Here is a 15,629-nt window from a genome sequence, read left to right on the forward strand (position 1 = left end):
TATCTTGGCAAAGGTATGTCTAGTCAATGTCAAAAAAATTATACATCCTATTTCTTTTATACAACGGTAAATAAAGCCTTTAAGTCTACAAAGGAAACAAATAGAATGACTTCCTGCAACTTATTGAAAGTAGTGATGAGTTCTGACGCACTTTCGCTTCTTTAAAGGAAGAACAACATCAAGACGGCGGAAAATCTCGTATCGCTTTCGAGTCGTTTGAACAGTATTACTGGCCCAAATGCGAAGAAGAAATTGCTTAGTATCAATATATACTAGGAGCTCAAGTTAATCTTCTAGTCTATATATATAAAATTCTCGTGTCCCAATGTTCGTTCCCATACTCCTCCGTAACGGCTCGACCAATGCTTATAATTTTTTTTACGCATATTCAGTAAGTCTGAGAATCGGCTACTATCTATCTTTCGAACCCCTAAGTGAAAAGGCGTGTCAACCCGAAAAAAATATTTTTTAGACAATTTTTTATGTTTTTATTTTTTTATGATACAGGATACAAAAATGCATACAACCCTTAGTTGTTACCCCTCTACGATCAACCCCTACTTTTAATATAGTAGATAGGTGTTTTTTATTGAACTAAAAATGTTTCCTGGAAATAATATACATGGCAAAACGACGGTTTGCCGGGTCAGCTAGTAATCTATATAATTTAACAGTATTCCGAAGTAACTTATCACTGCATTGTCTAAAAGGTACACGGCAAAGTTTAACATTTTTATTATTATATTCACTCAATATCGAAAAACGTATAATATGCGACCTTTAACCGAATGAATCATGAAATGTTAGTTTGAGGTGTAATCCACAGGTTGATGGTTAGTAATATGAGCGCTACTGTGCGCGGTGCAAAGTGAAAGTAAATAGCGAGCACGTTCGAAGTCCCAATAAGACGAGTCGGCCGCCGCGGCTGTGGCTGTCCGCATACCTCAGCAATTACCACGAGGAAATCAAAACGGTTCCGCTGCTCCCAGCACCCTCGCGAACACTACTCGTAATATACTTCTCTATACGTAACTAATGGAAGTGGCCTTATTTACATCAACAATTGTTGCACATTATTACTTTGATACACCACCTACAGATTTGCCACTACTTAATGTCATTTGTCCTTTCTGACACAATATTTTTCATTATAACCAAATAAACAAATAATGAAAAATGTTGAATGCAGAAAACAAGAACACAGGAATATTAGGGATACACTAAAATTTAAATACAATACTTTTATTAAATGCATTTGATTTGCATTTTGTTTTTGTTTAACATTTAAAACAAGCACTTTATACTGGTAAAAGTTAAAACCTTTTATTTAAATTCTTGGTAGTTTAGATAGTCTCGGGATACAGTCAAAACAAAAGACAAGACCTAGACTAGAATCTATTATATTTCCTCGCTCAATTCTAGCTATCTGACAGCAAACATTCCATCGAAAATTCAAGTATTTTAGAGAGTTATACCGAAACTTCAATAGAAAATATTTTACCTCTTATTATTATAATATATATATATATATATATATACACCTATATGATAATATTAACTTTTATATTTTTTACCTAGTTCTTAAGTAGCTTTTACATCGTAAAACTTTGCTGGATTAGGCAATTCCGTTTATTAAAGATCTCAAAAATGTATGTGAACTGTCGATATCGGTTTTACCTTTAATATTTGACTTTATAGGAATCAATGTACAATGGTAACTGATTAACTTAACGTCCTTGACAGTAACGTAAACACTTTTGTTTGATCACGTGCACCATTATTATCATGGGATTTAAAATCACCTTTGTTCGAATTGGACTTCACTAACGTTTTAAGCTTTTACGAAATTACATTAGGCCTTTATTTAGGTTTCGTGACAATGAATACTTCATAGATATGTAATAATAATAACTAAACAACATTGTTTTTGCAATAGATTACATATTGAATACTTTGTTTCAAGGACCAAGTGTAATTAGTGTAAAGCACTCTTTGTGGGAGTTTTAATCCAAAATTATGCGGGTAGCAGTAAATTCAAATAAGTGTTCTTGCTCATAATAAAATGGAGCCAGTTTTCAAGGTTTGCAATAACGGGCCAGTGAAGTGATGGTGTTAATAAAGCGCAGGACATCGACCTGTGTATCAAATATTAACCAAGTTATTTAATAACAAATGATACTGTGTAATTAATATGACAGAAGTAATATCCTTTTTAAAAATTTACAATAAAAGGAAATTATAAAAACTATTTAGTTTAAATCAAGTCTATTAATTGAATGTATTAACGATCTCGAATCAAATTGCAAATTTCTAAGAACTGTTATAGTATTTCTAATTTTATAAAACATTTACATTACAATTATGGTTTATCGCACAGATTATGATAGATTGCAAAGATTGCAATCGCACGACACGAAAGTTTATAAAAATAAACGGGAAATGTCAATGCTAAGCAAAATTACAAAATAGATGTGCTACTAAAGATTAATCGACGTCAATCATGGCAGTGTTGTAGTGAATGATAAATTTTATGTTTGTGCATGTATGAAGTAACCATATGTACTTTAATACCCATTAAAATTAGTAGAGGAAATCGTTACTCTGTTCAAATCGTAAATCAGTCGCGAGCTTCATTACTGCTAACTCGACATATGGGATTTACGTCAGGGTAAAGTACCTCAACTCTGTCCTAGGGGACAACGGCCGTATCACCTGAGAGGTGGAATCGTATGCTCGCTAAGCGACTGGAACTGTTGCTATTTTTACACCGTCCACTCGTATCTTATTTACTATTCTGGTCCCGCGACTCATTGAATCGTGGTTATTATGTGCAAGTTGGATACGAGCCAGCGACTCGGCCCTAACACACCGATCGCGAGATATTCGAGGAATGATATTATCTCAAGTGGTTCGCGGAAAATGATCTTTTGTTTTATCGGGCCTTTTTCACAACTTACAAAGTCAAGGATGTAGGGCGAGTTGTTAAGTCGAGCATGGTCGTATGGTGAAGTGAAAGAATAGCGTTTTGAATTGAAATGTTTGTTGAGGGTCATTTACATATGTTGCGGACAAGTGGCGACGAATAAGAGAGGTGATCACGTCAAACCGGCGGGCGAGAGACGGTGGCAACTAAACCGGTTGAAGGCGCCGCTTGTGCCCGCCGGACAGGGGATAGCGAGGATTATCGCCGTGTAAACAATATTGCATTAGTTACGTTTTTATATGATCACTTAATCAGCGTATTACATGCGGGCTTAGCATTAATATGGCCGCAAGAACTACAAACGTGAACCATCTAAATAATTATAGAAGTGTCACAACCGACGTGTCGATAAACACAGTCGATAAATACGGACTGATAAATACAACTGAATTAATGAAATTAACTTTTAGTTGGGAGCAAATAATTTTCGAAACTAGATAAAAACAGAGACTTAATAGAGCAACCGCAACGTCAAGCAGCAAAACGAAATCGGTAAAGTGGGTCATCATATAATTTCGCAAGCGTATCGAGTGCCGCAAGCGTTAACTGGTACGAGCCTGAGGCAAGTCAAGGCTTGGCGGCGACGTCTGCGTCTCCTGCCTCACCGTAAGGTGCTTTAAGGACTATATAATAGGGAGATTGCATACCTAACTACTGAGTTAAATTGCTTGTAATAATTCTATTTTTGAAAGCTATCGATTAAATAGATACCAAGTCCTCTTGTACTACCATGCGATTACGAAAAGAAATGTATATTTAGACTGAAAAATATATTTTAAAATATTAAACTAAACAATTAAATACTTCGATCAAATAAAAATATATTCAAAGTTATCACTATAGTCATGACGTTTCAATGAATCATGACAGAACTATATTGTTTAAGAGCAACATACTACTACTATCAATCCAATTATTAATAGTATTTCTCAATTTATATTTCCTAATAGTACATGATTGTCATGACATTATGTAAAGTTGTACGTGCCTACTTATATCGGAAAAAGTCTTAGTGAAAAGTATTATGTTGCAATGTACCTACTATTTTAGTGATTAGTTTCGAAGATTCAGAGTACAGACTTGGTTCTAATGAAAGGTATGACGAAATCTATTTGATTTTGACATACAGGAGTCATAGTATGGTGAATGTGTAAAACACGAATACTTTTATTATACACGAATATTCTATAAAATGAACCTTTTATACCTACGTATTAACAATAAACGTCACTTACCCCCTCATTTCCGGGCAGGAACTGTATTTTAGGTGTTGCAAATCGGTCCTGAAAGAAGAATAAAAATGAATACACTAATAGAAAATAATAATAGCTTGCTTACATTAACATTAACTATCACAACTAGTGGAAAACTTACTCTAAATTTCCTTACATAGTCATGTGCATTAGTGATTTTTATATGTTAAAAAGATATATATTGCAAGTATATGGTAAACTCTAGAACGACTACTGATTTTGAATATTATTTCACCACTAGAAAGTTCTATTGGTTCCTGAGTGGCTTAATGTATTTGATTAAGTGATTAACTACATATTTATATTTTCTTCGTATTCACGTGAACAAATATATGGTTGCAATAATTTAATTATAAGATAAACTATGTATTAAATTATTTATATATATATAAATAATTATATATCTATATATATATATATATATATATATATATATATATATATATATTTGTGGAATATATATATATTTATATTCCACAAATAAAGCGATACAATGAAGATGGTCGTGATGGTAACGGCTAGAGTACGGTAAACAGGATAAATGGGCTTAATTAAGTTGGAAAACCACTAATATACCAAGGAATCTATCGCAAGATGCCACTGTTAACACCAACTATGATTATACCAGCAAATATTCGATCTGCACTGACATACGCCCGGTGCTGTCTTCTACATCTCAATGCCTTTAGTGTTTGCGTGACGCGCATACAAATACATACAAAGACGCGACAATAACTTTATTATATTTTATTTTTTTATATATTACTCGAATATATTTACTTTGGAAAGTCACGTCACATTTTTATCAATGGTACCCACAAAATCTAAGGAATGACCACATCTAAATAATTTTTAAGTGTCATAGGTACGTATAATTAATTGCTTATTAGTACGGTATTTATTGGTATACAAATTTTATTTTGAGCTTACGTCAATAATATTGGTCGTGGTCTGAAATGATGCCGACTATTTGTGCCATATTTCTATTTCTCTGGTCTTTAATTGAAAGACGATAATTGTTATACCAAGGAAAATAATAGCGCTATCATAGACTTGTACATAGAATATATAATATAAAAAATAAAATTATGCTTGCAACATTAGAATGGTTGATTATTGCGACATTGAAATAAAATTGAGAATAACTACTTAACATATATGTATAATCGTGATGTTCAGTTGTACTTTATTACAACATCACTCGATCGAAGCTTTTAATTTATTGTGTTTAACTGTAACTGTCATGTCTTTACTCTTTAGTACAAATATAAAAAGAATTAGAAATTGGTTCGTAGTATACGAACAAAAAAAGTGTAGAGCCAACAAAGTCTGCAAGTAATTACACAACCGGCAACGGTCGAATGCGAGAAACATAACTAGGCTGGGCAACGACGATGATGTAAACTTAAAAATTGCTTTAGTTACTTACTTAACAAGCGAGCTCAATGTGAAATTTAGTTGCATCGCGTCCATGCAAGAGGGGATGACCCGGAACTAGCATTCATGGCCACGGTATCTACCTATTACTTGTCTTATAAAACAGTACACTTGCCTTTAGATTGTTTACAATAAAATATTAAAAAATAATATACATTATGTCCATACTAAATCGTGATCTTAAAGCATTTTATAAGAAACCAGTCGAATGCCAAACCGGTCGTATTGGCAAGGTCGGTACATATACTTAATGTTATTCAATTATTCAAAAATCTTAAATTGTCACAATACATAATTGTTTTGGAAACAAAATGATAATTACTTCAGTGTAACCGAAGTAATGAAAAAAAAACTAATATTATTTCTAATAGAAAATAATGATAAAGAAAACGTATAACATAATCATATAGCTATCAAACGTCATTATGTAAAAGTAAATTGCAAATTGTATGAAATATAGAATATTTCACTATGAAATACCAATGTTTTGGATTAAATTTAGTTCCCAATTAAATTACGTTATCTATAAGTCATTATGTATTTTTAAAATTAACTAATTTTAGCCTTGGTTGGAATTGCTATGTGGTATGGTGAAGCAATAAAATAAGACAAATTGACCTTAGCGAAATACAAGCGACCTTTTAGGAAAAGTATTTTACAGCAGATAAGATATGTATACGATTTATTTTAAAGGCAGTACCAGTAAAACTATTATATTCTAACACTGTATTGATTGTTTTTGAGTCATACCATTATGGAGTAATAAGTGCATACGTGAAAACCCACACGATAGCTATTTTCAGGAATTTCCAAGTCTTCTCAATACTACATCGGACTTAATTTGTTTTATAGCTGAAAAGTTAACCAGGTATACCACTCTCGACTTCACAAATGTTTTTAAACCAGAGAAAGTGAACGACGATCAGTGTTACGCCACCAAAAATTCCAACCTTCATACGATACTAAGACCTAGATGACGTCAATACTACAGAGAAAATCTTAAGTTTTTATGTTATTTTTATTATTATTATGCCCTTAGTTTCTCACAAGTATTATTGAAATATATTTAAAACATGTTTCCAAATATTAAAATGCTTGATTTACCTACTGATGTTGAAGAATTCTTAAGTTGTCGTCCTCGCCTCTAGCATGTGTCGGTACATATTAAATTCTTCAATCAATTCAATGTCAATTAATTTATAATCTTATTTCTTTATTATACACTTAGCGTTGACCGTGTTACAAATCAAATACCTATCGTATGTTAGATTATTTCGTTTTCCAATATGATTTACACATATCCTGACTCAAGTTTCGTTACTGCACCGTTATCATAATATAAAAATTGATATTGTCAAGTTATGTCTACAAAAATTGTGGGCTCGCACTAGTAAAAGTGAGCCCAATTCTATCTTTAAACTACCAAAAGCCTATACTTAAACGCCTATAATTATCCATACAATGATTGCTAGGACATCGTGCTCAATACCGTGGCTTATACGTTAAACTATTAACATAGGTCGGTGTCCCGTAACCTTCTTACTTCTAATTATTAGTCTATCTCTTTCTAGACTTACTTTTCAATAAAAAATGTCATAAATAATATAACAAGGAGCCACAAAACGTGAAAACGTGAATCCATCATTTAAACGTATGAAAATAACGTATACATGAATATGAATAAATACAGCTCGCCTGTTAATTTATCACTCATTAACATCAACTTACTGATATCGTCAATAGCGATAACAATTACCTTTTAAAAAGATTCCACATCTGTTAAGGAGGGACAACCAGGTGGCAAGAATTAAGAGGGGAAGGAGGGTACACCGACCCCTACTGTAGTTTTTATCCAATCTTTGACGGTTACTGTAACTTATTAAAATGTAATGTATCGTATAAATATCATATTTTCATTTAAACGTTATGATTATGTTTTAGAAAAAAACGTAATACTTTAAGTAATGTAACATATAATTTATAGGTTTTTTTAATGGCATCACATTTAAAAAGCCATTGTGTAGTCACTTTGTAATTAACATTATATGTAAGTTCTAATTGCCTTATATTTTTATTGATTTGTGGCTAAACATACAAAAAATTCATCGAAACGTTTTAAAAGGTGTCGTACTATCTTGTAATCTGCCATTCAATAAGACTTAGTACCTAAATTACTAAACATACTGGACATAATTCAATATAACAATATATATTAACAATAACTTTCATTGGGCGCTATGGTCAGAAAAAAAGGCCAGGTGGCACGTCCACGACATCAACGAAAAAAACTAACGACAAATCTTACTGCCTAAGGGACCATCGAAAAATGAATCTTACTGCTATATAAACTGCCTTCAAATTCGCCATGCATGACCGCTAAGGTGCCCCTAATCTAAACGCAGTATGCCCTATCGTTTTGAAAACACGTGCATCGAAATCTGTCAGGTGGTGAACCAGCTTAGTAGACTTGTGCTACGCCCAAATCGAATGTTCGCAACTTGATTATTTTGCGACAGCATCTGCTTCTTTCAGGTACATGCTAAAACGGGGATTTAACTTCGAAAAATCTCACTACAATGTCATAAATTGCGGAAGTACTTTAATTACTCTACAAATATTTTGAGCTAAGGTTGAATGTTGTAAATTTTATTATATATGGTAAGAATATAAGTGATTCGTAAATTAAAAAGCATTAGAGTGAAATGGCCTAGAACCATCGAGCGCCATGCCAGTTAACGATTTCCTGGGGGCCTCGTTAACGGCGTCCAGCGATGTTGACATTAGTCATAATATTTGTGCCGCTAACACATTAATTTTATGATTAGCTTAGTTTACGACCTATTTTAAAATACAATAGAAGAATAATAATTAGTATTAAATTATTGTGTATGTTGTAATTGAAAACCAGACCCATCTAGAACTTTCTACAGTTTACCCAGAATATACGAACTTTTTCGTATTGCAACAGAAAGGAAATAATCTTCTGCTCTACACTCTGAGAGTGACAAAAAAGTACCTAAAACTATACAGTTTTACTTTATTCTTTTGTGTGCATATTTTATGTATTCATTCTATTAACACCATTATGTAACATTAATTGTGGTATTGAAATAAATTGCTCAAAGAAAATCTATTCATCACAAATTACTGAAAATGTAAAACTACTACAGATCCTATAGAACATTCCATAGTGAATTCATATTTTAAATAATAACAATTCTGTATTACTTTTTATATTATCTTGAGTTTACCAGACCTTAAAACTTTCAACAACAAAAAAGTTCAGAAACAGAGCTATGAAAAACTTTGTTGCAATTCTGTTATTTTAACTAAAAGATATCTTTGATTTTATTGAATTAAGGACAAATGCCATAAGTTCTAAACCTATTGCAACACCAGCATATGACCATCTAACCTATAGTGGCAATTTTGTTTCTTAACAATTTGATAGTGAGTTAGTAGAGTAGAGAGAGACATTATCTTTAGTGGTTTCATTGAGCATTTAATAATAAGATTCTAGTCTTGTTTAATATTAATGATCTTACTCTTACTACTAAAAAAAAAATGAAACAATAAGTTACTAGCATTTACCAAAAGTAATGATTAGCGGACCATTATATGGTCAAGAAGTGGTTATAGTTGACAACATAAAACTGACTAAAAAGTGTAACAGAAAGTGTAAACTTCTTATCATTGCCATAAATATTATGAGACTGTTTAGTTAAATTCAATTTTATATTTGCAAATAATAATTTATTATACTGATACAACCATCTTCATAATTATGATTACATGTCTCTTACCTAAATTATTATAAATTAAAAGTCATGAAATATATATTGGTATATTAATTATAGTTTTTTTTTAAACAATTGAATGTGGCTAAACCAATTTCAACCACAGATTATTCTATCCTATTCAATTTATGTATTATCTTATTATTATATGAATCATATTTAAATGATTATTTAAAAACTTTGTAATATATTTAATGCAAATAAATACAAGTTCGAATAATATTTTGGAACTATAATAACAGTGGTTCCACAGATATGTTAGCCTCAGTTGGGATCTATTTCTTGATTTTTCATCACCCTTCTTTGTATGCCAAATATATGTCATTTGTAAATTTTTGGTTCTGGAAAACCACTGGGGTCACAGTTATACGGCTAGATAAACCTGACTATTTTGAAAATATGTTATAAACTACAATTGGTAAAATTTTATAAAGTAAATATCTGTTTGTTTTAAGCCAAGAAACATTAAAAGTTTCAAGCAAAAAGAATTGTTAGTTAGAAACTTAATAAATATATATATTAAGGTTAAATGAAGCTAAGCATCAACTCTATAATTAAAATTGCACAACAAACTCGTATTCTGCTTGCTTACAACCCAAAATATGTCTTGGCCTCCAAAACAAGAAACATCCAGGAAGAAACAACCTAAGCTGACATTTTGTTCTTTAAATGTGTAGTTATGATTTTACATTGAGTAAATCAATACATATGTTTCTAGAACAATTTTTGATTTACACTGAACAACATAAACAGTCATATAAAGACACTTATAGCTTTCAAAATCTAAAATTAAACATCTATCAGTACTTTATAGCTAGAGTACTAAAATACTGCTATACATTATTATATATTTAGCAAGATTTCTGTTATCCAAGACGCTAATCAAATCTAATAATAAGACTATCTCTTTCACTACTAACTTACCTAATAAGTAGGCTTTTTTTTATATTTAATATGTTTATAATCTAAATATAATTAAGATAGTATTTCATTTAAGAATGAGTTATATAATTTTTGAGAGAATTGACTTTTATAATTTTAAAGATCAAATGCTCTTTGTTAACTTTTAAAATAAGTTGCAGTATGTATAAGTATTATATAAGAAGAATAAATTTGTTTTAAATAAATACTTTTTCTTATAAATTAAGCATTTAGCAAGAAATTACTATTATAACAGATTTATAAAAATACATACTAAACTGGCTTTGCTTATTAATTAAATATATTAAATTTAATGTAATATATTACACATTTCTATTTAAATTTATTTTAATATTCAATTAAACTGAACATTATAATTACATAATCTAACAATGTTTTAAAACTTTGCATGTGGGCCCCAAATTAGGTTTTTCTTTAATTATATTCATAATAATATTATTTGATTTTCTAGTATTAAGTTAGTACAACCATTAAGGTATTAGATCAGTCAAATTGAAAACCCTATTAAATTCATATTTTTCATTGTTAATTTGTGCATTTAATATACTGAATGTTATATACCAACGATTTAATTATTAACAGTAATTTTTAGTCGTGAACACACACACAACTAAAACAGCCAATTGTTTTTATCACGACACGAAGATACCTAGTTACTTTCTAACTTGGTAATGATGCAAATTCATGACATCTAACATCTATACCAATCTATATGTTTTGAAATTTATGCGACAATAAGTTACAAGCCTCTAAATATAGACATGAAATGTAAATGTGAGAAAATAACAGAGCAAATTTCTACATGTTGACGTGGCGTGACTTTGTAGAGTAGACAGCTTTTGCAAGACTATAATATAAAATTTTGTATCTTGTCGTAAATATGATTACTTAGAAAAATACCTCATTTGCAAAAACATTACAATTTGCAGTTTCATTTTGATTACTTGAAATATAAGTATGGCGCCTGACATTGCTGGCCTGTTTTGGTGTTAACAATATGGCGTAGGTACTTACCCTATTATTTCTAATGAAGTCTTCTATAGCTTTTAATGCTGAATCCGTTAATTTCACAAACACTAGTTCCTTGTTTTCTTTATAACTAGACTCTGATGATAACGCATACTGAACACCTGCTGGCAAGGCCGCCATTTCTTATTCACTATTCGCACTTTTGACCAGCTGACTTCTTTGCTAGTCGTCACGATTCATATCATTCACACATTTCTTAACGTAATCACAGATTCACAACCTATTTAAAATTATAATTACAATAACAAAAGGGTTTAAGATGATCAAATAATATTTTTTTTTAACCCCATCGACTCGGCCTTTGTTGGCAGCGCTCTCAGTCTGCAAGGCCGCACTGACTGTCATGCGCAATGGCGCTTTTGACAGGAAATTCAAGCATTCACTGCAACAATGGCGCTCAGATTCAAATTTTAAAAAATGTTGTTTATGGATAGTTTATTATAACCATATTAATGTAATACCTAATATGATAACATTTTTGAGTATTACAGTGAAATTATAATGGTTTTAATTCCTCAAATAAAACACAGTATTATAGTTTTTTACGACTACTTATTTCTAATCAAATTAATAGGTCTCTTAATATATTATATGAAATTTAAAAATGAATGAGACTTTTTGTTTTCATTTTCTACAATTTATAAATAAACAAAAAAAGGTTTTTTTTTTAATAAAGCAAGGTAGAAAATAATTTCATCTTTAGCAAATGTTTACCAAAAATATTTTATTGCTTATATGTGTATTAAAAAAATTAATAGCTCGGCATATCGTTTTTTTAAGTGGAATGACTTTTAAACATTATTTGAATCGATAAGTCTAGATTACAAAATATTCAAACCCTTTACTACATATAAAAGTGGGTTTGGACATCGTTATTCAAATGTTCTAGTCGGTATACGCCTTCAATAAAATCCAACGATAATCTAACATATTTACATCTTAAAAAGTTATTAGTGATGCGTAATTTTTAAACAAACAATGGTTTAACATAATATTATCAATGAATTAATACGTATTGAATTTCATGGTTAAAATTGATTATCTGTAGCTATTAAAAATGATATTGTAACATTCTGTGGTACAGACTAAGTATAACTTTAACAGATTATAATTTCCATTTTCATCGATACGGGTTTTTATCAATCTAGCTACTCTATGATTTTTTGTGGATATTTATAAAAGGAATTCAGTATCAAAGATAATCTTAAACCATCATACATTAACGGTTCATCATATATTTTATCACGGTTATAGCCCTTAGTAATATTTTCTTTTAAAATGCAAAAAATATTCTTTTTGATATATATAATATCCTATAACCTGTTTAATTGCTGCCCCACGTCAATTTTTGGTAATTGCTACTAGCTAATAGACAAACAACTTACATTTCGAAATAAAGGCGAGCAGGCAAACTCCAATGTTATTATATAGGTAGAACAAAAATTGGACAACAAAAGGCTTGCTTCTTATAAAGGTGAAGCTGTTTAGTATTGTAGTAGTTCATTTTGTTTATTTGTTTGAGCGAGCCTATGTCAGACGTTCAAATTGAAGAATTACATTAATGTGCCATACTCAATTTATAGAGGAAGGATATAAAATTAAGCATCACGCTACAACTGATTTCATGTCAGTAAAAATAGTGGTGACTGATTCCATTCTACGTGCGTATTTATAAAATGTTGTTTTTAGACATACTATTATTGATTTTAAAACATGTCTATATATTGTAATGTCTACCGCACAATGGTAATTGTAATTGTCAAAATTTAACCAAAAATATTACACTTACACTGCACAGTCAATGTCATAATTTAAAACTTCAAATCGTATGCCGCAGCTCTAACGTCAAAGTGTACTTACTACTTAGCAATCACCACGAATACGTAACTATGAAATTATGACGAAATCAAAAACGGAGAGTTCCTAACGTTCTCATAGATAGTAGTTTTTATTTAATTAAATTAAATACATCGGATTCAAGCCCCTTCTTGTAGTTATTAAAAAAGGTAATACGTATAATTTATTACTTCACATTTTCACCTTCACCTTTTCTTTAAATATGGTTTAACCTCTACTTATTATTTTCAGTTGGACCGTAGAAATGGCTGATTGGGAAAATAAGAAACATTTAATTACCCGAAACCTTCAAGAGGTGTTGGGTGATGAAAAACTGACTGAAATCTTAAAAGAACGAGACCTAAAAATTTACTGGGGTACAGCCACTACGGGAAGACCTCATGTAGCTTACTTTGTACCCATGTCAAAAATAGCAGACTTTCTCAAAGCAGGCTGTGAAGTCACAATATTATTTGCCGACTTACACGCGTACTTAGACAACATGAAAGCTCCATGGGAACTTCTTGCTCTACGTACCCAATACTATGAAGCTGCTATTAAAGCAATGTTAACATCTATAGGTGTTCCCTTAGAAAAACTTAAATTTGTCAGGGGGACTGAATATCAGCTCAGTAAAGAATATACTTTAGATGTTTACCGTATGTCATCTGTGATTACTGAACATGATGCTAAAAAGGCTGGGGCAGAAGTCGTAAAGCAAGTAGACCATCCATTACTTAGTGGACTTCTCTACCCTTGTCTTCAAGCTTTAGATGAAGAATATTTGAAAGTGGATGCCCAATTCGGTGGTGTTGATCAAAGAAAAATTTTTACAATGTCAGAAAAGTACCTACCACAGTTGGGTTATGTAAAACGTATTCATTTTATGAATCCTATGGTACCAGGATTAACTGGTGCTAAAATGTCTTCATCTGAAGAAGATAGTAAAATAGATTTATTAGATAATCCAGCAGATGTTAAGAAGAAGCTTAAAAAGGCTTTCTGTGAACCAGGTAATGTGGCTGAAAATGGAGTACTTTCATTCACTAAACATGTATTATTCTCTTTAATGAAGGAAGGAGAAAGCTTTAAGATTTGCAGATCACCAGATCATGGTGGCAATTTAGAATACACAAAATTTGAAGATCTTGAATTAGCTTTTGCTAACCAAGAGATTCATCCTGGTGATTTAAAAGCATCTGTTGAACTAGCTATGAATAGTCTTTTAGCACCTATTCAAGAGATATTTAAAGAACCCAAGCTGCAAGAACTGGCTATAAAAGCTTACCCACCTCCAGCAAAAGTCAAGGGAAACATTGCAAGTACTGACGAGGTTACACCTAGCAGATTAGACATAAGAGTTGGCAGGATTGTAGAAGTTTCACGACATCCAGATGCAGATGCACTTTATGTGGAAAAAATTGATCTAAACGAGGAAGAACCAAGAACAGTTGTGTCGGGATTAGTAAATTTTGTACCAATTGAGGAGATGCAAAACCGTGACGTTGTGGTATTGTGCAATTTGAAACCTGCTAAAATGCGTGGTGTGGAGTCTAAGGGAATGGTCTTGTGTGCATCTGTTGATGATCCTAAACAAGTAGAGCCATTACTACCACCCCAAGGCAGCAAGCCTGGAGATCGTGTTGTTGTTGAAGGCTATGAAAATGGTCAACCTGATGAAGTGCTTAATCCCAAGAAAAAGGTTTGGGAGAAATTACAACCAGATTTAAAAACAAATGACAGCCTTTTGGCTGTATGGCAAGGAAATAAGCTTATTAGTAAATTGAATGGAAATCCAGTTACTACTAAATCCATGAAAAATGCCCCTGTAAAATAATTTTATGTTTAATAAGGAAACAGTGTATTTTTTAATGCATTTCTTTTGAATTTTTTTTTCTTCCAGCATATTCTATTTATTTTTGTCTATTTTAATAATAAATTATAAAAACTCTTTACTAACTGTTTATGACTACCCAGTTAGACAAACTTTGTTAGCTAGCTTTGTAACTGTTTATGACTACCCGGTTAGACAAACTTTGTTAGCAGTTCTTCTCTGATATTTTATTTGTGTAGAAAATGTAAAAGATGATATGAAATTAAAGCCAGATTCAATATTATTATTATACTAAGCACAAAAAATGAGGATCAATATATTACATTTTACAAAGTTTAAATTAATAATGTTTCGTCCAATTTTAATTTCTTTCTTTTTAATAGCTTACCTAATTATCACATTTTGTGACCATTTGTTTTAACTTTGAAAATATACAGTCGGTGATCCATAAATGACAGTCTAAAGTAGGTACTCTACGACATTGCAGACGCTTATGTGGAAAAAAAGAGCGAAAAGTC

At 31.2% G+C, this 15,629-nt stretch overlaps 2 protein-coding genes across 2 annotated transcripts in view; one reads left to right on the plus strand and one right to left on the minus strand.

The window, feature by feature from the left end:
• The window catches only part of LOC123707704 (RNA polymerase II elongation factor ELL2), a 34,656-nt gene extending 22,891 nt beyond the window's left edge, over positions 1–11,765 (minus strand). Inside the window, exons 1-2 of the mRNA XM_045657985.1 lie at positions 11,427–11,765; positions 4,219–4,266 (exon numbers count right to left, since the gene is read on the minus strand). Coding sequence (XP_045513941.1) covers positions 4,219–4,266; positions 11,427–11,561 — 183 coding nt within the window. The 5' untranslated portion in view covers positions 11,562–11,765. The remainder of the gene's footprint in view (positions 1–4,218; positions 4,267–11,426) is intronic.
• Positions 11,766–13,282: 1,517 nt separating this feature from the next.
• LOC123707452 (tyrosine--tRNA ligase, cytoplasmic) lies at positions 13,283–15,228 on the plus strand. The gene is made up of 2 exons (XM_045657502.1): positions 13,283–13,447; positions 13,530–15,228. The coding sequence occupies exon 2, from the start codon at positions 13,543–13,545 to the stop codon at positions 15,112–15,114; it is 1,572 nt and encodes a 523-aa protein (XP_045513458.1). The 5' UTR covers positions 13,283–13,447; positions 13,530–13,542; the 3' UTR covers positions 15,115–15,228.
• The last annotated feature ends 401 nt before the right edge of the window (positions 15,229–15,629 follow it).

Source organism: Pieris brassicae, chromosome 3 (genome assembly GCF_905147105.1).
Source record: "Pieris brassicae chromosome 3, ilPieBrab1.1, whole genome shotgun sequence".
Lineage (NCBI taxonomy): Eukaryota > Metazoa > Arthropoda > Insecta > Lepidoptera > Pieridae > Pieris > Pieris brassicae.